The sequence below is a fragment of the Felis catus genome, chromosome B4 (assembly GCF_018350175.1).
Source record: "Felis catus isolate Fca126 chromosome B4, F.catus_Fca126_mat1.0, whole genome shotgun sequence".
Lineage (NCBI taxonomy): Eukaryota > Metazoa > Chordata > Mammalia > Carnivora > Felidae > Felis > Felis catus.
This window is the reverse complement of record NC_058374.1, coordinates 17,005,003-17,025,440: the sequence shown is the minus strand read 5'-3', so window position 1 is coordinate 17,025,440 and position 20,438 is coordinate 17,005,003. Positions and strand designations below refer to the sequence as shown.

Here is a 20,438-nt window from a genome sequence, read left to right as displayed (position 1 = left end):
AGTGTAAGCTTCTTTAAGGTAAGAACACAGTCTTTTGCTCATGTTTTTCTCAATGCCTAGTGTGCTGTTTAATATTGACCAGTTGACTATTCAGTGATACAAGATTAAAAGCACTAAAATAAACAAACAATCATCTGTCTCTTAGGTTAACATACAAGAGCGCCTAGGGCACTGTTTGGCACATAGCAAGCAGTCTACAAATGGCAGCTCAGTCATGATAATGATGAGGATGGGATCTTTAGCCGTAGTAGGGACTGGGCATAAACCCTCAACACTACAAGCATCAAGAATTTACAAGCAGCTGGTACAAATAAAGTTGGTAACTCTGGGCTCAAGTGCACATCATGACTACGACAGAGACCCAGAGGGGAGCCGGCTTGGCCATCCCTTGGGATCCCCACCAGCTGCCCCACGAGCTGAAGAGTTCTGAATTGAATTTATACTCCTTCTCTCAAGGCTGGCTCAGTCTGAAACACTTAAAAACTGCAAGAATGAACCAGATCAGGGAGAACTCTGGTAGATTGTCAAAGAAGACTCATCACTAATATGATGAAGCAGGCTGACATTATACGGAGAGGTGACCTGAAACGGATATTTACATCTTCGTAGGACAGACTGCTCCTTCTCCCACCAGGGTAACCTTTCCCCCAGTTTGTATAATGAACTCCTCGACCATCCGTCCACAGGAACGTGTGCTCTGAATTCACATCATTCAGCCCAGTCCAGGCATTAAACTTGGAGTCCTTCATGTGATAGGTGAGAAATGCTGAAAGAAAAGTTGCACAAGATACTTTAAAATTTGGGGGGAAAATACTCAACATATGGAAAGTATTCAAAATACAGAATTTTAAAATACTGAATCCATGATTAACATCTTTATTATTTAAAAGTACTTACCATGAAAACAAACACAGTCTAACCTTAAAATCACTAACATTTCAGTTTTGTACTTTGGCAAGTTTTGCGTCATACGGGTCTAGGTTCTTCTCTGGGCCAGGGCAGATAGCTGTCCGGGCTGTGCCCTGCCCAATGGCAGTGAGGAAAGGGTGGCTCAAGCTCATCCCATGCACGGCTCTCCGTTCCATACACCCCGATCTGGGGATGACTGCCTGCCTTCTGCAGCAAGAGGTATTGCTTCTAATTCATACACAGCCATCTTATGAGTTATCGGGTGTCGTGATTTTTTTTAAATAAGATGATCTAATTATAATAACTAGGGGGCAAAGAGAGCTCTTAATCCAGAAAATTTCTGAAAATGAAAACTACTTGTCAAAATGAGAAGCGTGAGGCTGTCAAATTCTCGCTACTTTGGGTTTCCGAGCCCAAAGAGCTACCCAATTGAAACTCCTTCTGGGCAGCAACTGCTAGGGGTCAGGGGCCATCCGCTAAGTGTGCTTGGACCCAGGGGGGGTAACTGGATGCTAAGCACTCACGTCATTAGGAGAGAAGATCTAGAACAATTCAGAGAACGAAGAACAAATGTGGCCTTTTGCTTCTTTGCCAATTCTGTGGCAGTGAGAGAGGATGGGGGCAAATATTCAGAAGCTGGAAAAGGTTGAAAGGCACAGGTGCCCCAACCCCTGTCCACTTGCCCTTCCTCACGCCTCCCACACCGCGCGGCCACCTTCCACAGCTAGCAACCTCCCAGCCAGGAGTCGTGGTTGCCCAGGTGGATGAACACCGACTCTCCAGAACAATTTCCACACCCTTACGCTTGAACACGACTCCTGAATGCAAAGAGGATACTGACTGACCGTGCACTGGGGTTTTACTAAAAAATGCAAAATAGAGAGAAGCCCAAAGAGACACAACGATCTGTTTATTCATGAACAAGTAATTCCGTGGAAGGGCGACTACTCCATGGTTATTCTGCCGAGTAGCAGAGGCAGTGAGTACTCAGCTCAGAGATTTTTGCTTATTTCTCAACTAAAGGTAAAAAAAAAAAAAAATTTTTTTTTCCTTCCAACATTTTTCAGAGAGAGAAGAGAGCATGGCAAGGTATTTACTTTGGTTTTATTTTATTTCCTAAACAAGATCATAACCTTTCCCAACCCCAACTTGAAATAATGTGGAAAAGAACTAACTACCTGCCAGTGTTTTAGCCCTGACTTCTTTTTCTGCCAACAACCACAAATAAGAATTCAACAACGTGTGCTTGCTTTGCCAGGAATAATGTTATTTTATCTGAAAATTGTTTCCTTCTGCACGTCTCTATTACCCAGGTTCTAATTCTGTTATGCCAGGAATCAGCACTTTGTGGTTAAGAGAAGAAGTCAATTATTGTGTTTCTCCGCCGGGTAGCTAAGCCCAAAATGTGGTAGGCCAGTTAGAGAAATATGAATATTATATTCTTAAAATGTTTTTATTGTGTGCTATGGTTTGACCCTTTTCTTTCCGTGTCTGGAAAGTTGCTGCACTTGACAAAGGTTCTCAGCGAAACCCTGGTTGATTTATCATATAATATGATAATATGTTCCAAGAGAGCACACGGCAGCCTTTATAGAATAAAGTAAACATTTGAGAGAGTGCCATCTGGGTTCCTGTGTCTTTCTTCTTTCTTATATTTTCTGAGATGTACCATGATTTTGGAAGTCAAAGGATTTCAGAACCAAGAGGGAACTTAGAAATTATCTAGTGCCTCATCTTCCCCTTAACAACCCACATAAATTCATTCATACAAACATTTATTAAACATCTCTCATGCTATGTACCAATCAATATGTAGACTATATGCTAGAGTCTATAGCATCCAAATAAGAACTTTCCAATGTAAGCATTTTCACAGTCCTTTAGAGAATTCGCAAAGCAGCCCATTTAATTAGTTCCTTTTTTTTTAATGTTCATTTATTTTTGAGAGACAGAGCAAGCAGGGGAGGGACAGAGGATCCGAAGCAGTGTGCCCAACGTGGGGCTCGAACCCACGAACCTTGAGATCATGACCCAAGCCAAAGTCTGACACTCAACCAACTAAGCCACCCAGACGCCCCTAATCCGTTCTAATTCTTAGAATGGTCTCCCAATTTTGAGCCTAGGCCTATTTCTTTATAATTGCCATTCATTGGTGTTAAATCTTCCTTCCAGAACCACACGGGTCCATATCCTGTCTTTTTCAGGCTGTGAAAGATGAAGGTCTTTCAAACATGCCTCACTTGCTGCCTGCGGTGGCTTCCAAATCCTCCAGCAATTTGGTTTCTTCATCTGGCTGGCCTGTCAGTGGCCAGCATCCTCCTTAAAGTGGTGGCTCACTTATTTAACTTAGTATCTATTTCAGGTAAGGTGGCCATGAAGAGACCATGTGAAAGTAGTCAAGCGTCTTTCTCTTGTCAACAGTATAATAAGTTTTAACAATCCGCTCAATGGATATGACACGTTTTTCCCTTCATTGTTCTTCAAAGCAGTTGTTTACCCTTATGTTTTATTAAACATTTTTTTCTCAATTTGTTCAAAGTTCATATCTAAAAATTAGTTTTAGTGCATTTTAAAATGTTTTTTATTGATGTTTATTTACTTATTTATTTATTAAAAAAATTTTTTTAAGGTTTATTCATTTTTCAGAGACAGAGAGACAGAGCGTGAGCAGGGGAGCAGCAGAGAGAGAGAGAGAGACAGAATCCGAATTCAGACAGGCCTGGAGCCTGCTTCAGACTCTGTGTCTCCCTCTCTCTGCCCCTCCCCTGCCCGCACTCTGTCTCTCTCTGTCTCAAAAATAAATACACGTTGGGGCGCCTGGGTGGCTCAGTCGGTTAGGCATCCTACTTCAGCTCAGGTCATGATCTCACTGTCTGTGGGTTCAGGCCCCACATCGGGCTCTGTGCTGACAGCTCAGAGCCTGGAGCCTGTTTTGGATTCTGTCTCCCTCTCTCTGCTCCTCCCCTGCTCACGCTCTGTCTCTGAAAAATGAATAAACCTTAAAAAATTTTTTTTAAATAAATAAATAAGTAAATAAACATCAATAAAAAAAACATTATAATTCCCATTTACTGCTGTAGGGGTAGTTCTAGGAGTGAAAGTAGAGACTAGTTCTAGGAGTGAACTTTCTAGGAGTTAATTTTAACAATTTTCCATTTCACTCCTAGAACTACTCTCTACTTTGGCTCTTTGGGGAACAAACTGGCTTGGTGGAAAAAGAATAGCGTCGGGGCGCCTGGGTGGCGCAGTCGGTTAAGCATCCGACTTCAGCCAGGTCACGATCTCACGGTCCGTGAGTTCGAGCCCCGCGTCAGGCTCTGGGCTGATGGCTCAGAGCCTGGAGCTTGTTTCCGATTCTGTGTCTCCCTCTCTCTCTGCCCCTCCCCCGTTCATGCTCTGTCTCTCTCTGTCCCAAAAATAAATAAATGTTGAAAAAAAAAAAAAAAGAATAGCGTCTAAGTGGGAATAGCCAATTTGACTCCCAACCCTCCTGCTTACCAGCAGACTGCCTGAACACAAATCACAAATGGGCTGATGTTAACCTACTTCACAGAGTTGCCATTAACAATGAAAAGGGACTTTTTTTGTTTTTAATTTGAGAGAGAGAGAGAGCATGCATGAGAGCAGGGGAGAGGGACAGAGGAAGAGAGAAAGAAAGGGAATCTTAAGCAGGCTCCACGGTTAGTGTGCAGCCTGATCCGGGTCTCAACCCCACAACCCTGGGATCACGACCTGAGCTAAAATCAAGAGTCAGAGGCTCAACCGACTGAGCCACCCAGGTGCCCCAAAAGGGACTTTCTATGTTAAATGCCCAGCAGGCTCCCTACAACTGAAAAATAGTTCTCCATATGTGTTTGGGTTTTCTCCCCTGCCTCGTCAAAAACCAAAATATCATTTACTATCATCAGCGGGAAAATGTTACATATTGAAGCGCATCACTGATTGTACAATGGTCTGCATACCTTGTTCTTTGTCATTGCGGATCGATACCAGATTGCCCCCAAATCCTATGCAAGCTTTTCGTGCCTCTTGCCAATTTTTTCTTTCTTCTTCAACAAATCCAAAGATTTTGAAACACTTGGAGGGAAGAAAAAAATAGGGACTAAGTCAAGATAATAGTGTTTGCCCTAAAGAAATTTAAATTATTCATGCAGATCGACGCTAAATATACATTTTCTCATCACCCAACAGAGATCCAGAAGGTTAAGTTAGTTTCATCACCCACGGACTTCCTTTGCAAAGTGTTTTTTCTTCCTTGTAACAAAGGGCACATCTATCTGGATCCTTCAAGCATACTCTCAATTTCCACAGGGAATTTGACACAGGAACCTTCATCTATTCTTGCCTAAAATTTTCTCAAGGGACTAGGTAAGCGGAAGTTAACTTTCAGCTGAAAAGTTTGCACTGTCACTCTCCACATCGATGGACGCCAAGACTACCGCTAATTGTTTTCGTACCTTGTTATTGTAAAAATTCCAGCCTTCCTTACAACCTCCTGGGACTGCAGGCACGGTAGGAATGACCGTGGCATTGATGCTGCTGTTGTGCCGCTGGCAGATGAAGGCGTTTGGATAACCACAATTAATGTCATTCCAAAACCCTGGCAGAGGACAAAATAGCTAAATTAGATTTACATATTTGCATTTAAAAACACTCTTTTTTAAATAAAATGCCTCATGTTTTGTAAGGATTCTCAGAAATGGCTTAGATTACAACACCATTTTTACACAAGTAACTAGAAAGGTCTATGCCGTACCCTTTTGTTCTTTCACTTAAACTAACAATAGTTCAGCTTTATTTTATTTTATTTTGTTGTTTTATTTTAGAGAGAGAGAGCACAAGCGGGAGAGAGGGGTCGAGGGAGAAAGAGAGACAAAGAATCTTAAGCAGGCTACCCGCTCAGCATGGAGCCCGATGTGGGGGCTTGATCCCACAACCCTGGGATCCTGACCTATGCCAAAATCAAGAGTCAGACACTTAAATGACTGAGCCACTCAGGCGTCCCGATAATAGTTCAACTTTATGGAGAGCTTCCTACGAGCCCAGAAAAAACTTGATGCTGCAGATATATTACCTAAATAGCCATTAATAGCTAAAGATAATAATCTAATCGTATCTAAACTTACAGATACCAAGCATTTGTTTAGTGGTTTAGAAATATCATATCTTTAATTATCTCAACAACACACAAGTTCTGGTCACTATTCTCATTTTACAGACAAAGATGTGGAGAGAGATAATGGAGACAGATAAACCCTCTGGATATTCTGCTCAAATCAAAACATAAAAAAAAAAATGTTTCCTAAAATAAGTGACAAGATAGTGTCCTTTATTAGAGCACATGTGAAGCACACATTCTCCTCGCCAACTAAGCCAACTAACAGTTACGTCGCTGAGACTTAAAGTATTTCTTCTGCTTTTCTTGCCTGACGTAAGGGCACAACTTGCTACTCTTAGGCTAGGGATGTAGCAAAAGACACATCGCACCATGAGGCAGATTCAAGACGATGGTTATGTTGTCTACCTGAATTTGAATACATGGTCACACAATTTTCATCGTCGTTTGCAAAATTCGGTTCACCTGTGGCCCAAGACACATAATCCACTTTGCTTCCGTCCATCCAACTGAAAGAGAAAATTCAGGCCCTTAGCAATAATAATCCAAACATGGGGATAATTGGGTACAGCCTAGCGTGCGGGAACACCTGAGTCAGTGAAGATGCACAGAGCACAGGATTGGAAGCAAACAGAAGAGAGGATTCTAGAAAGACTAGCAGGAAAACTCTGAGGAGCCGTTGATTCCCGAGCCATTGTGCTCCTCTGCGGCAACCCAGGGCTTTGGACAGTCTGTCTTCTTTTCCCTCCCTGGAAGAAGCTACCTTTAGTCTTGAAGCGAGAGAGGAAATGGAGGTCCCAGTTGCTCTGGAAGTAGCCAGAAGCAAACATCTCTCACAGTGCTGATTAGACAGGATTCCCACAAAAGAAAACCACCCATAGAGAGAGACGGAGCATTGAGACTTTCTCGTTAAGGCCCATTCTGTGATTTTTGTGTTTATTCTAGGTTTCTCCCAGGGTATGCAGGCCAATGCTTATTTTATATAAATTACAGAAATTCAGAGACTGTTAGCTGGGAAGAGAGCAAGAGATCATCGAACCCGACCCTCTCATTTTAGAGATGATTAAAACAGATGCTTGTCCAGGGGCACCTGGGTGGCGCAGTCGGTTAAGCGTCCGACTTTGGCTCAGGTCACAATCTCATAGTTTGTGAGTTCGAGCCCTGCATCGGGCTCTGTGCTGACAGCCCGGAGCCTGCTTCGGATTCTGTGTCTCCTTCTCTCTCTGCCCCTCTCCCACTTGTGCTCTATGTCTCTCAAAATATAAATAAATGTAAAAAAAAATAAATAAAACAAAAACGGGGGCTTGTCCAAAGAAGCATCAAACATTTCTGATCTTTAAAATTAAGGAGTGTGAGTTTGGGTCTCTGTTTACTCAAAAATGGCAACAAGGGTCAAGCGGAACATATGCGGCTAACACGTCTGCACACGAGCCAGGAAGACATATCTGTTCTTCAAACTTAGAACATGTGTATTCACGAACAAGGAAAGAAACCCCAAAAATGTGCTAATTTCCTCCCTCTCGTAGCTTTTCCTGGCCCCTGTATCTAATGGAAAACAGTACAGTCATTCCTTTGGAAGGAAAGCGTTTCATGCAGTTGAAAGGGTATTTCCAAGTAGGGCTGTTAAAGCAGTGAGTGGGGCGACATAGAAGGGCGGTTTAATTCTGTGCACCAAGGATGGTCCAAGTGGGAATCGTAATTTTAACGGTAAAGTCGGTACTCATATACGCAGCACGTATCTCCTTAGCAGGTGACTTACTAACATGTGATGACATCCTCAAACAAAAATAGGCGGAGTTTTGCACGATTAAATCAGACTTTGAATTCTTTACTTGAGAATTATGATGTTCAAAATATTTAACTGGATTTTAAGAAATTCTTTTGCTTTCTTTTTAAGACGCTTTTTAGATTGGGAGCTCAGCAGGATTTTTTTTATAGATATATACACATCTTTATTTTTTTATTTTTTTTAATATATGAAGTTTATTGTCAACTTGGTTTCCATACAACACCCGGTGCTCATCCCAAAATAAGCCCTCTTCAATGCCCATCACCTACTCAGCAGGATTTTTAAAAATGTGTTCAGCAAAGCCGAAGTCTCAAAATAACTGTGAGATGTTTATCAGATCCTCCTCTGAAGCAAAGTTGTCTTTATTTTGATGTACTTACATAAACTTTTTATCCAAGCTGATCAATAAGCCAATAAAATATGCTGGTTGTGCATCATTCCTGTTTACCTAAAAGATGGAAGTTGACATATAGTTCAATCCATACTTACGTAATAAGAAAATTCTTAAACAAAACATACTTAGTAATGAGGCAACCCATTTGGATTGTTTTCTAAGGAGGGATTCATGCAGAAATTTTGTGGTATACTCAAAGTTACGTTTTTCATAGAAATAGAAAGAAAAATATTGGGGCACTTGGCTGCCTCAGCCAGAAGAGCATGTGACTGACTCTTGATCTTGGGGTCCTGAGGTTGCACCCCAAACTGGGGGTAAAGATTACTTAAATAAACTTTTCTAGTTTTTTTTTTTACTTAAAATTTTTTTTAATGTTTATTTCTTTTTAAGAGACAGAGAGACAGAGCATGAGCAGGGGAGGGAGGGGCAGAGAAAGAGGGAGACACAGAATCCAAAGCAGGCTCCAGGCTCTGAGCTGTCAGCACAGAGCCCAGCATGGGGCTCGAACCCATGAACTGTGAGATCATGACACTAGTCAAAGTTGGACACCGAATGAGCCACCCAGGTGTTCCTTAAATTAACTTTTTTTAAAAAAAGAAAAAAGAGGGGTGCCTGGGTGGCGCAGTCGGTTAAGCGTCCGACTTCAGCCAGGTCACGATCTCGCGGTCCGTGAGTTTGAGCCCCGCGTCGGGCTCTGGGCTGATGGCTCAGAGCCTGGAGCCTGTTTCCGATTCTGTGTCTCCCTCTCTCTCTGCCCCTCCCCCATTCATGCTCTGTCTCTCTCTGTCCCAAAAATAAATAAACGTTGAAAAAAAAATTAAAAAAAAAAGAAAAAAGAAAAAAGAAAGGGGCGCCTGGGTGGCTCAGTCAGTTTGACGTCCAACTTTGGCTCAAGTCGTGATCTCGCAGTTCATGGGTTTGAGCCCCACATCGGGCTCTGTGCTGACAGCTCAGAGCCTAGAGCCTGCTGTGTCCCCCACCCCTCTCTGCTCGACCCCTGCTTGTGCTCTGTGTCTCTCTGTCATTCAAACATGAATAAACATTAAAATTTTTTTTAAAAAAGAAAAAGAAAAATATGCATACTATATATGAACCTGAATTTATAAAGCAAATACCTTCAGTCATTTTCTGCAATAGCAAATGCCTATAGTAATTAGGTTGTTGGAGATATTCTTTAAAACAAAGTAACCATTTGGTATTTTGCATCTAAGGAAAGACTTTGTCCACATATATATTTGTGCAATATTAGGAAATATCCTAAAAAGTTCAAACCAAAATATATCTACAAAGATAAAGATAGGTCAGACAAGCAAATGATTTTTTATTCTTTCATTATATTCAACGTATTTTTTTCTGCTTTCCCTCTTACCTCCTTTCTGGCAAGCAACAAGGATGCCATGATGATTTGTAAAGAGAAATACTAAGCCAATACCTTTGGAAAACAATAAACTATAGCTTCACTGTTATGTGATAATTTTGGAAGAACCAAGATTTTTATATGAATAATCAAGCTTTACGTTTAACAACAATTTGGTCCAACTAAGATAGATTTGTAAATTAACAATCAACCTAAACTAAATCAGAGGGTCCAGAATTGATACATAACAACTAGTTAAGAATTATAATCTCTGAAAATCCAGTTGGTGAACTCAAAGTTATCACATATGGGTCCTTACCAAGCCGAGACTAAAAACCGCTTCTGGATTCTATGATTCTGCACTGAATATCTAAGCAATGAGGTCATTCATTTCTGTTAAGGCCACCACCCACCTCTCCTCTGGCATTCATGTCTTCCCCTGACCTTAGAAACTTGAAATTTAGCCCCTCATTTGGAATTGCACCACAGGGTACAATCCACAGGTAGTGGATATTATCTTTGCTTATCACATGTCACTGTTTCATTCTTAAATTAATCATATTCTTACATATTTCCATAGAAACTTCTTTTTACTTTCACTCTGAATAGAAACAAGATCACCGAAGTTCCTCCTGCAAAATGCTCGGGCGTTGTCCATGGTCTCCTTTTCTTTGCTAAAGTAATACTGGTAGTCTTTGTAGATAACCCACCCATCTTCGGTGACTGGCGGATCTGAAAAATGAATGGAAAAGGGTGATGAATTTTCCTGCGATAAATTCAAGAATCTGGTACGTGTGATGCACCGAAGTAAAAAGGGCAGAGTAGCTTTGCCAGAGGTATCAGCAAGTCTGAGAGCCCAGAATAAGCAGGATATTTATGCCCAACACAGACTGAATTACCTAAGGGCAGAGATCCACTCTGCACCAGATCTGGAACTCTATCTTCTCCATTAAGTTCTAGGTATCATCGTTGGGTAAAAGAACTCCCAGTGCTACTTTCATCAAAGGGATCACATAGCAAACACAACTTACATACCTGGACCTATGACGTTCTGAGTTCAAGAAGTGAAAGCTGTGAGAAATCGGTTGCATTCTTATACACCAATAATGAAGCAACAGAAAGAGAAATCAAGGAATCGATCCCATTTACAGTTGCACCAAAACCCATAAAATACCTAGAAACAAATCTACCCAAAGAAGTGAAACATCTTGATTAAAATCGTGGTTGATCATGATTAAATTCAGGGTCTTGAGATGGAGCCATTATCCTAGATTATCTGGGTGGGCCCTAATGTAATCGCAAGTATCCTTAAAGAGGGAGATCTGACTGCAGAAGAAGAAAGCCATGTGACAAAAGAAGCAAGATTGCTACATTGCTGGTTTTTCAGGGTGCAGGAGGGGGGCCACCAGCTAACTTCGAGGGATGCAGTTCTAGAAGTTGGTAAAGACAAGGAATCAGATTCTGCCCTAGAACCACGGGAGGAAGCATGGCCTTGCCCATTTTGGCCCAGTGAAACTGAGCTCCTGTTTCTGACCTCCAGACCTGTAAGGGGGAATAAATGTGCTTTGCTTGAAGCCACCAACTTTGTGGTAATTTGTTACAGCAGCCATGGGGAACTAATAGAGTACTAAAGAGAAAACCTGGGCCCTTGGGTTTGATTCAAGAGCCCTTGACACAGCGTATTAAAATGCTTTGCTTTTGTGCCTATGAGCATTTGTCTGGAGGAAAGGATCCATACTCCCACAAGGTTCTCAGAGATATTAAGAACTCTGTTCTTCCTGGGTGAAGGAAAGGAAAGGAAAGAGCAAAAAAGGCTATCAGTGTGGAGATCACGAAATAAGGAAACACCTACTGTCTTGAGGAGCTGGTGTTGGCTCAGGTTTTGGTGTTTGTCCTGGAAAACAAAAGAAAACCAGATTATAAAGTGTGTGTGAACTTCCGCAATCATATCTCCTTCTAATTTTCCTATTTTCGTGGGTCAAAACAGCTTAAAATGTAGCTCTTCCTTCTCTCCCTCTCTTCTACTCCTCAATTGCCCTAGCATGTTGTAGAGGAGAAGAATGAAGGCTAAGAGAATTAGTACAGTAATAGCCACTAGAAATTGGAAGACACTTTTCAGACCCAACAAATAATGTCATCAAAAGGGAAGAAAGGAACACGAGTTTTAGAATAAGAAAGCCTAGTTTCAAATCAAACTGGGGTTTAAATTGCCTACCTTCAACTCTGCCAACTGCTAAAAGGAGTTAGTAGTATGTGTAAAGAGGTAGGATAAATTATGTGCATTATTGGTATGTAGAAGATATTTAATAAATATCAGGGTGACAATTACACATCTTATAATGCGCTGTGGACTTACTTAAAATTTCATTATTTGAAACCATTAAAGATACACTATTGACTTATAAAATGTTTTTTTCCCAAAGAATATTATGTTTATTAAATGTATCTTATCCTAAAAGTTAAATGAAATATTTTTCTTTCCAAGGAGTTAATGATATATCTGGACTTTGTTGGAATCTGATAAAAGGAATCAGGTTACCCAGCTTTTGGCTTAATGCAGTTAACATCTGGAAGAACAGAGTTACTAATAACATGTAAGGAAACTTACGTAGTCATTGGTAGCTAGGAGACTTCTAAAGAAAAACTGGCCACTCTTTATTCCTCTACTCTGAAAACTTTGAAAGCACTCATCTATGCAGGAGTGAGGAAAACAAGCAGACAGCACGAGAGCAACCCAGGGTCTCTAGCAGTGGAGTTGGGACAGTAGCCAAGGTTCTCCAACAGCAGAGGGCAATGTGGTTCCACAAACTGTTTTAAAATGAGGAAGATTATGTATATTGTGGTTCAAGGGAAGGTCTGTTTGTTCCTTTATCTTAACAGAAGAACCTGGATCCTCTGACCTCAATGCCTGACTTGGATATGTGGAACTTTCTGAGTCCCAGATCGTGACTTAAAGTATACACTGATACTTTTTGACAATCATAAACATAGTGGCTATAATAGCATCAGGGCCCCAAAATGGTGTTTGTTCTTTGTGTTGAATATTTATTTAAGAAATCAACATTTAGAATATTCGGATGTTGGGAAACTTTTACCTACTGGATGGCTAACATAGGTCAGAGGGTGAATATACCAAAGAAGAAACAGCATGCGTATTACTCTACTTACAGAGTAGAACGCCCACCAACTCCCACCCCTGTAGAACCTGAGCCAGAATCACAGCTCGTGGGAACTATTTTAGAGGACGTGACTGTCATCCAGGATTCCCGGGTGGCCTTTTGATCTTCTGTTCCTTTGGAACATTTATCTGTGCTCAGTGACTTCATTCTTATCCTGTGAAATGATGGCCCCTGCCATTTCCCTTATTTGGTTATTTTGTCTGTTTGGTTCTGCTAATAAAAGGAAAACACTGGGATATCAGGAGGTTAGTTCTCCAATGTGAGATAGAATAGAGGACAGGTTACCATACCTTTTTGTATCTGGCAAATCCAGTTGTTAAGATGTTCACAGTTAATATCATTCCAGGACATACCAGAGTCACCTTTCAACTCGCCACAGTATTCAACATTTTGATAATTATTAGGTTCTCCATAAGCCCAATTTTCATATGAAACCTATGTCAGAAACATTACATTGCAATCATTAATTACGTACGTCATTTAAATCAGGCCATTGACAATCATTTATCTAAACAAAAGATAGAAAGGGAAGGTATATTAACATTTTTTAATCCATCCACTTTTTTTGCAATAGCTTTGTTTTGAAAGCAAGGTTTATGAAAATGGATTGGAAAGAAATAGCTTTCACTACATGGAAACTTTCAAAGATGAATAGAATATGCTATTATTATAACATTTTCTTTGGTCTTATTGATAGAATGGATCCAGGGCCTTGAAAGTGGGATTTCTATATAGGAAAAACCCAGCAAAAAAGCTCCACTTGTCAGTATTGGGTGTTCCTAAATCTCTAACCCATTCTTAAGTGGTAATATTTCAGTGTGACGTTGGAAACTTTCTCTTTATAGGTAGGATAGAGAAATATAATTAGTTTTTATAATAAAAGAAAAAGACTTACGAAATGCCGTTAACAAAGCTACATAACTCCGCCTAAAAGAACAGTGGAAATAAATGGAGGGCTGGGTGTAGAACCCCTTGCAGGTTTCAGTGTAGAATCATACCCAACAGAGTTTTAGGCTAAGCATTTTCCAGAAATATCAATATGAAATCCAAGTGTCAGTGGAGCTATCAAAGAAATCACCTTACTCAAGTGCCTTGAAAAGTTGCTGATGGGTTATAAGAGGAGGTAGAACTGAAATTACACAAAATCACTTCCTTGGATGACCAGACCACTAAATACTGCCAACACGTGTCACAGCCTCACACTTCCCCATTCTTAGGAATGGGGAAGGCTGACAAGGCCCAATGGTTATTAATGGATTCTCAAAAATTGTTTCCAGATCTCTTGCTCTATAAGAAGCTATAAAACACTCAACTTTTTATATTAAGTTTTAAATTTTAATTCCAGTATAGTTAACATAGTGTTATATTTGTTTCGGGTATACAATATAGTGACTCAACAGTTCTATACATTATTCAGTGCTCATCATGGTAAGTGCACTCTTAATCCCCTTCACCTATTTCACCCACCTCCCTCCCCTCTAGAAACCATCAGTTTGTTCTCTATAGTTAACAGTCCATTTCTTGATTTGCCTCTCTCTTTTTTCCTTTGCTCATTTGTTTTGTTTCTTGAATTCCACATATGAGTGAAATCTTATGATATTTGTCTTTCTCTGATTTACTTATTTCAGCCAGAATTATATTCTCTAGCTCCATTCATGTTGTTACAGATGGCAAGATTTCATTCGTTTTTATGGCTGAATAATATTCTGGAATTTTATGGCTGAATAAACATAAATGTTGATGGGCACTTGGGCTGCTTCCATAGTTTAGCTATTGTAAATAATGCTGCAATAAACACAGGGGTACAGGCACACCTATGAATTAGTGTTTTTGTGTTTTGGGGTTAAATACCCAGCAGTGCAATTACTGAATTATATGGTAGTTCTATTTTTAAGTTTCTTAAAAAGTATTTATTTTTTGGGAGAGCACAAGCCACAGGGGGGCAGAGAGAGGGGGACAGAGAATCCAAAGCAGGCTCTGTGCTGACGGGAGGGAGCCTGATGTGGGGCTCAAACTCAAAAAATGCAAGATCATGAGCCAAAGTCTCATGAGCCAAAGTCTGACACTCAACTGACTGAGCCACCCAGGTACCCCTATTTTTAGCTTTTTGAGGATCATCCATACTGTTTTCCACAGTGGCTGTATCAGTTTGCATTCCTACCAACAGTGCACAAGGGTTCCTTTTTCTCTGCATCCTCACCAACACTTGTTTAAAACTCAATTTCTGGGGCACTTGGGTGGCTCAGTTGGTTGAGTGTCTGACTTTTGACTCTGGCTCAGGTCATAATCCCAGGGTCGTGAGATCAGACCCCATATCAGGCTCCATGCTCAGCTTGCTTAAGATTCTCTGTCTTTCTCCCTCTGCCCCTCTCCCCCACCCACGCTCTCACTAAAAAATAAAAATAAAATAAAAATTTAAAAATACCAAACTTTTAAGAAGTTTAACTACTTGCACACCAATTTTGCATGATAGAATGAAAGCATTATTTTATTCAAGCTACCTAAATTAGTTTTCTAATTTTTTTTTTTAATCCAGCCAGTTATGCTTATACCTTGGGTGAACAGAATTAATTAGGGCAGGGGCAGAATAATGATCCTAGAATTGGATTTATTTTTGCATAGAAAAATGTTACTAGCTATCATAAAAACACGTTTCACCAAAGACTTGGATTAAGCCAAAGGGTAACATCGAAATAAATACATGATAAAGTGAGAAAACAATGTATCAAATCATATTACTCACAGGAGAACCGTCACTCCAAACAAAGCCCTCTGAAGGACTTCCATACGTAAGTCCCAACCAAAACAGTTCATGGTACGTCCCGGTAGCCCTGCAATTTACAAGACATAAAGAGAGCTCATACTATTGGATGAAACAAGTCTGGTTACTTAACGAGATTTCTATGGTTACCTAATGAGACAAATATGAGAGCTAATCAAATTTGAAAGTTGTCTTTGAAACCTAAATTAGGACACAGGTAAAAAGACTCAATGACTATAAGCAGTATGCAACTGTGCGTTTTGGTACAGCCCATGAATATCCTCAAAAGGAGCCACCACTTGAGAATATATCATAATAAAGCACTGCAAGAAAGTCATTCATTTATTCACTTAATAACATGTATTGAGTGTCTTGTACTTTCATAGAGTAATTCATCACAGGATTTATATCGATAAAGCATTCGTAAGTGAAACTAGATAAAAAAAGGTCCTATGGATTTGGGATATAATACAGCCACTCAAGGTAGCATTATGAGTCAACAATTTCAGAAATGTAAGACTTTTCTCAACATCAGAGCATCAAATAGGTAAAAGGAATATTATATACAAAAGACACTTACGCTATCAATCGCCATATTGCTTGCTGTTCCTCTTTATTATTGATACTAGCTAGATCACCACCCAGAGCTTTACAAAAATCTCGAGATTCAAACCATGTTTTCTTCTCGTGTTTTCCTTTTGCAAACAGCTAAAGATGATATAGTTTCAGAAGTTATTTTATACTTCATAGCTTATCAAATCAAGAGAAATAATTATTTACTTTTGATGAGATTTCATTTTATAGAAAGACACTGCTATGGTGTAAAACAATGTAATTCTCTTGGTTGAAAATCAATGTAGGAGTACGTATTTGGGTAACAAAATATGTGGGGTGGCTTTGTTGAGAAAACCTTAGAAAATAAAAATACTTCATAGCACAGAAGAAATTAAAGTCTTAGAAGTTTTATGTATTTGGTAGAATTAATTTGGTTAGATGGGAAAAGTAGCATTGAAATGAGAAAGAAAAAAACACTTTTGATACAGGAAAAGGAAGGAAGGAAGGAAAACTTCAAAAAACAAAAATTGTGGCATAGTTTGTTATCCTGCCTAGCTTGAACAAACACCTGACAGTCTCAATATTTCATTGCTGGTGTCTTTTACAATGGCCTTGTCTTTTTTTCCTTACAGCTGCATGAAATTTTAATAGATTATATAAGTTAGGGAATATCTTGTATTATCCAGAGGGCTACAGTGAAATGGAATTCCAGACTAAGAAATACCTATCAGTATGCAAATAGTATAGGAGTCTGTTGTATCCATCAACTTTTATAATTTTCATTCACTATTTCTCATGAGTCATGCTCCCCACCATTATAGGCTTGTGGGAAATGGGGTTGGCTTCCAATGGACTAGCGCTGCCCAGCCATCACCAAGCAACCCAAGGCAATCTTCACCTTGACCCTAACTTGAGCTATCTGGACAAAAGTGCCTTGAGCAAGCTTCCACATCATTAACTCCCAAGACTCTGTGGGCACTGCAACCTGCTAGACTATGATATAAGACTTCGTTTTCTTAAATAAATTTACTATCACCTGAATGTTATTAATAGTTCCCACATCTTAATATGTACAAAGACGGTCTATATATTTCCAAACAAACCTACGTAAGCACCTCTAAAACTATATAATTTTCTAATGAAGCACATATTTCAATGTGTTGAATATCCACCAGGATAGCATCTCTACCAGAACCCTCATTCACTTCCCAGCTCTGGAGAATTCTGCCACTTCTCGCAAAATCCTGCTACAGATCTCCATAGCCTACCGCCCCCAGGTGGATGGCTGTGTATAGGACGAGCCTGGCCTTTGTGTAGTAAACCAAAAGTTTCCAGATGCAACAATAATCACCTGATTTGCTTTATAATAGTCCTCAATTAACCCATTTCCAAAATCCTCTCTTGCCTTGGCCCAATGCATCCCCTTCTATGTAAATTATACATTTAGCCCTGACCTGCTAATCAGGATTGAACAAGTATTTAGCAATCTCCACTGCCAGTCGTGGGAATGACTAACCCAACTACCCACACCCCTTGAGTTACAGAAGACTAAACAGCCTCATTCTGATACACATTAGTAATTCAAGTTTTCCCTCAGCCTTACCTAACTGTCTTACAAGGCACACCATGGCCACATGCGACCAAAGGGTCTGAATAAAAGAGGTCCTGGGAGTGGGACGCTAAAGAACAATATCATTAAGGGGTCGAAAAGCACATTTCTGTATGTGACCAAATCTAACTTTCTCAAGAAAGGATAGGACTTACAAGAGTGAAAAAAAAAAAAAAAAAAGACCCAAATGCATAATTCACTGAGGTTTTTGTCTGTTTGTTTTGGTCAACTTGACTGCGTAACGAGAAAATGGACGGTGTGAACTTGGAAGGTAGAAAATGAGAGCAGGATATCAACTCGTCATTTAAAGGACACAGAACAGCCACGTGCCCCTACTTAGTAACGCTCTCATCGCCCAGCGGGCATAACAACCGGGGGAGGGGGGGCTAAATCACAACAATGGAGCATCACCTCCTAGATGACCATTTGGCATTAATGTAGACTCATTTATCAGTGCAATTACCTAAAAGCTTGGGCTCTGAGACCAGGGCAAAATGGGACGTGACGGGATAGCATGAGGGGAAACAGACATTTTCATGAAAAGTGCAAGCTCAGAGGAGGGCAAGGCAGCCTGGGGGGGGACAGTGGGAGGGTGACGAAGCAGAGCACGCGAAGAAAGCTGCTGTGAGTCGTGTTTGCAGCTCTAAATGCAACCGGTCATTAGCATGTACCCGAGCAGAGCTTTTGAAAACACAGAAGCCCAGCTCCCCTTCCAGATTCAGAGAACTAGACTTTCTACGGGTAGAGCCTGAGCACTGCGGTTTGGGGTTCCGTTTTAATTCCTCGCGTGACTTTTGAGGCTGAAGCACAGTCCACGTTCTTTCTTAGCTTAGCAGATGACAGTCACCTTGAAACACAAGCTCGTTTTGCTGCTGGCGCCCCATTCCTCCGGACATTTGGGTTCGGGAGTTGTTGTGGGCTCTGGTGGGCGAGTTACTCCCTCGGCCCAGTGTTTGCACACAAATTTTGCTTTCTCTTCGCATCTCAAAACATCCCACAAGCCCCCTGCAACTCCAGTTCTCATGGCGACACATCCTGCTTTTCGCCCTGTATTCAATACATAAAGGAAAGTTCACTTAGCAGGAGCTACTGACGGCCGGCCCCGCTCGCAGGTCAAACCCGAGGGTCACCCAGGGCCACACACTCCTCAGGTGAAGAGAAAATATAGAGGAGAAATTACGGCCGCATTTGGCAACTCCTTTCTACTATTTTGAACTGTTGGTGACCTTTTATTTGTGTGGCCAAAATCCCTAACAGAATTATGAGCTCAGACGTCAGGGTTTTTGATAGCATTTCGTGTTTCTAACATCGGGCAGGGTGCCCCCCACGTAGATACTTAATGATACGATAATTTTAGTAGAACAAAATTTACCATAATGGCAAAAACAGGGGGTTCATGGGGTTTTTTTTCTTTTTTTTAAGAAAACGTTTGTGGGGCGCCTGGGTGGCGCAGTCGGTTGAGCGTCCGACTTCAGCCAGGTCACGATCTCACGGTCCGTGAGTTCGAGCCCCGCGTCGGGCTCTGGGCTGATGGCTCAGAGCCTGGAGCCTGTTTCCGATTCTGTGTCTCCCTCTCTCTCTGCCCCTCCCCCGTTCGTGCTCTGTCTCTCTCTGTCCCAAAAATAAATAAACGTTGAAAAAAAAAATAATAAAAAAAAATAAAATAAGAAAACGTTTGTAAGAGTCCCCTCCTCCGCCCCACAGGCCTTGGAGGTCTCTCAGGACAGAAATTCATCACACACTTCAAAGGGAGACACAAGTGAGCTAGAGATTTTTGTTATTCGTTGAATACTCAACTACCCTTGAACTTGCTTCCTTATCTCACAAGGCAAATATCACCACCTACTTTACAGAGTAGTGATGAGTGCCAGCTTTCAAGGATAAAAAAAAGCATAGACAATGGGGACTATAATCAGCTTAATACTTTATAAATCTGTTTTACAGGTGTGATTATTTCCAAATAGTAATTCATTCAGAAAGAACTTGGAAAATAGTAGGAGTCTTTGCTGGAGTGAGATGTTCTCTTACTGTTCTTTTAACGGACATTAAGCGTCTAGAGAGAAATCTCAAAGTTCTGGGGAGGCGCATCTTTTTCAAAACATTTTCTCTAAGATCTCTGATTCCCTATGGCTCTGATTTCATCCATTTTTATTCCCTAGGGACATTCCAGGATTAAGCTTTCAGAGTCCCACTGCTGAAGGAGCAACACGAGGAAAATTAAAGAGTAGGGCCTAGAAGTAAAAATTACCATTACCACTCCGACCGATACTTAACAACAACAACAACAACAACAACAACAGTGTATAGTCAGCTCTTATTCTCCTGCCCAGTTAATTTAAAAATAATCTGAAATCACTGGGGCTCCTGGGTAGCTCAGTCAGTTAAGCATCTGAGTTCAGCTCAGGTCATGATCTCCCATTCGTGAGCTTGAGCCCCGCATCAGGCTTTGTGCTGACAGCTCGGAGCCTGGAGCCTGCTTCGGATTCTGTGTCTCCCTCTCTCTGCTCCTTCCCCCACTTGTACTCTGTCTCTCTCTCAAAAATAAATGAAGATTACAAAAAAAAATTTTTTTAATAAAAATAAACTGAAATCGTATTGTTTTCAGAACATTCAAGAATTCACCAAAAATCACACTATCCAAATTACTGTCCTACTTTCCTTATTTGTCAATAATTTGAGAATACAAATTAAAAGAACTTCTGAAGATCAGGACTTATGAAGCCAGGTAGTAAATCCAGGCGCTTGAGCGAACAGTCTTGCTTTAGCGTT

The 20,438-nt window shown here is 40.7% G+C and overlaps 1 protein-coding gene across 1 annotated transcript in view; it reads right to left on the bottom strand.

Annotated features, from left to right (window-relative positions):
* The window catches only part of MRC1 (mannose receptor C-type 1), a 99,930-nt gene that overhangs the window by 19,524 nt on the left and 59,968 nt on the right, over positions 1-20,438 (bottom strand). Inside the window, exons 12-22 of the mRNA XM_011283622.4 lie at positions 18,517-18,716; positions 16,086-16,213; positions 15,488-15,575; positions 13,035-13,179; positions 11,418-11,459; positions 10,134-10,297; positions 8,195-8,262; positions 6,434-6,534; positions 5,367-5,509; positions 4,872-4,986; positions 600-766 (exon numbers count right to left, since the gene is read on the bottom strand). Of these exons, the coding sequence (XP_011281924.2) occupies positions 600-766; positions 4,872-4,986; positions 5,367-5,509; positions 6,434-6,534; positions 8,195-8,262; positions 10,134-10,297; positions 11,418-11,459; positions 13,035-13,179; positions 15,488-15,575; positions 16,086-16,213; positions 18,517-18,716 (1,361 nt within the window). The remainder of the gene's footprint in view (positions 1-599; positions 767-4,871; positions 4,987-5,366; positions 5,510-6,433; positions 6,535-8,194; positions 8,263-10,133; positions 10,298-11,417; positions 11,460-13,034; positions 13,180-15,487; positions 15,576-16,085; positions 16,214-18,516; positions 18,717-20,438) is intronic.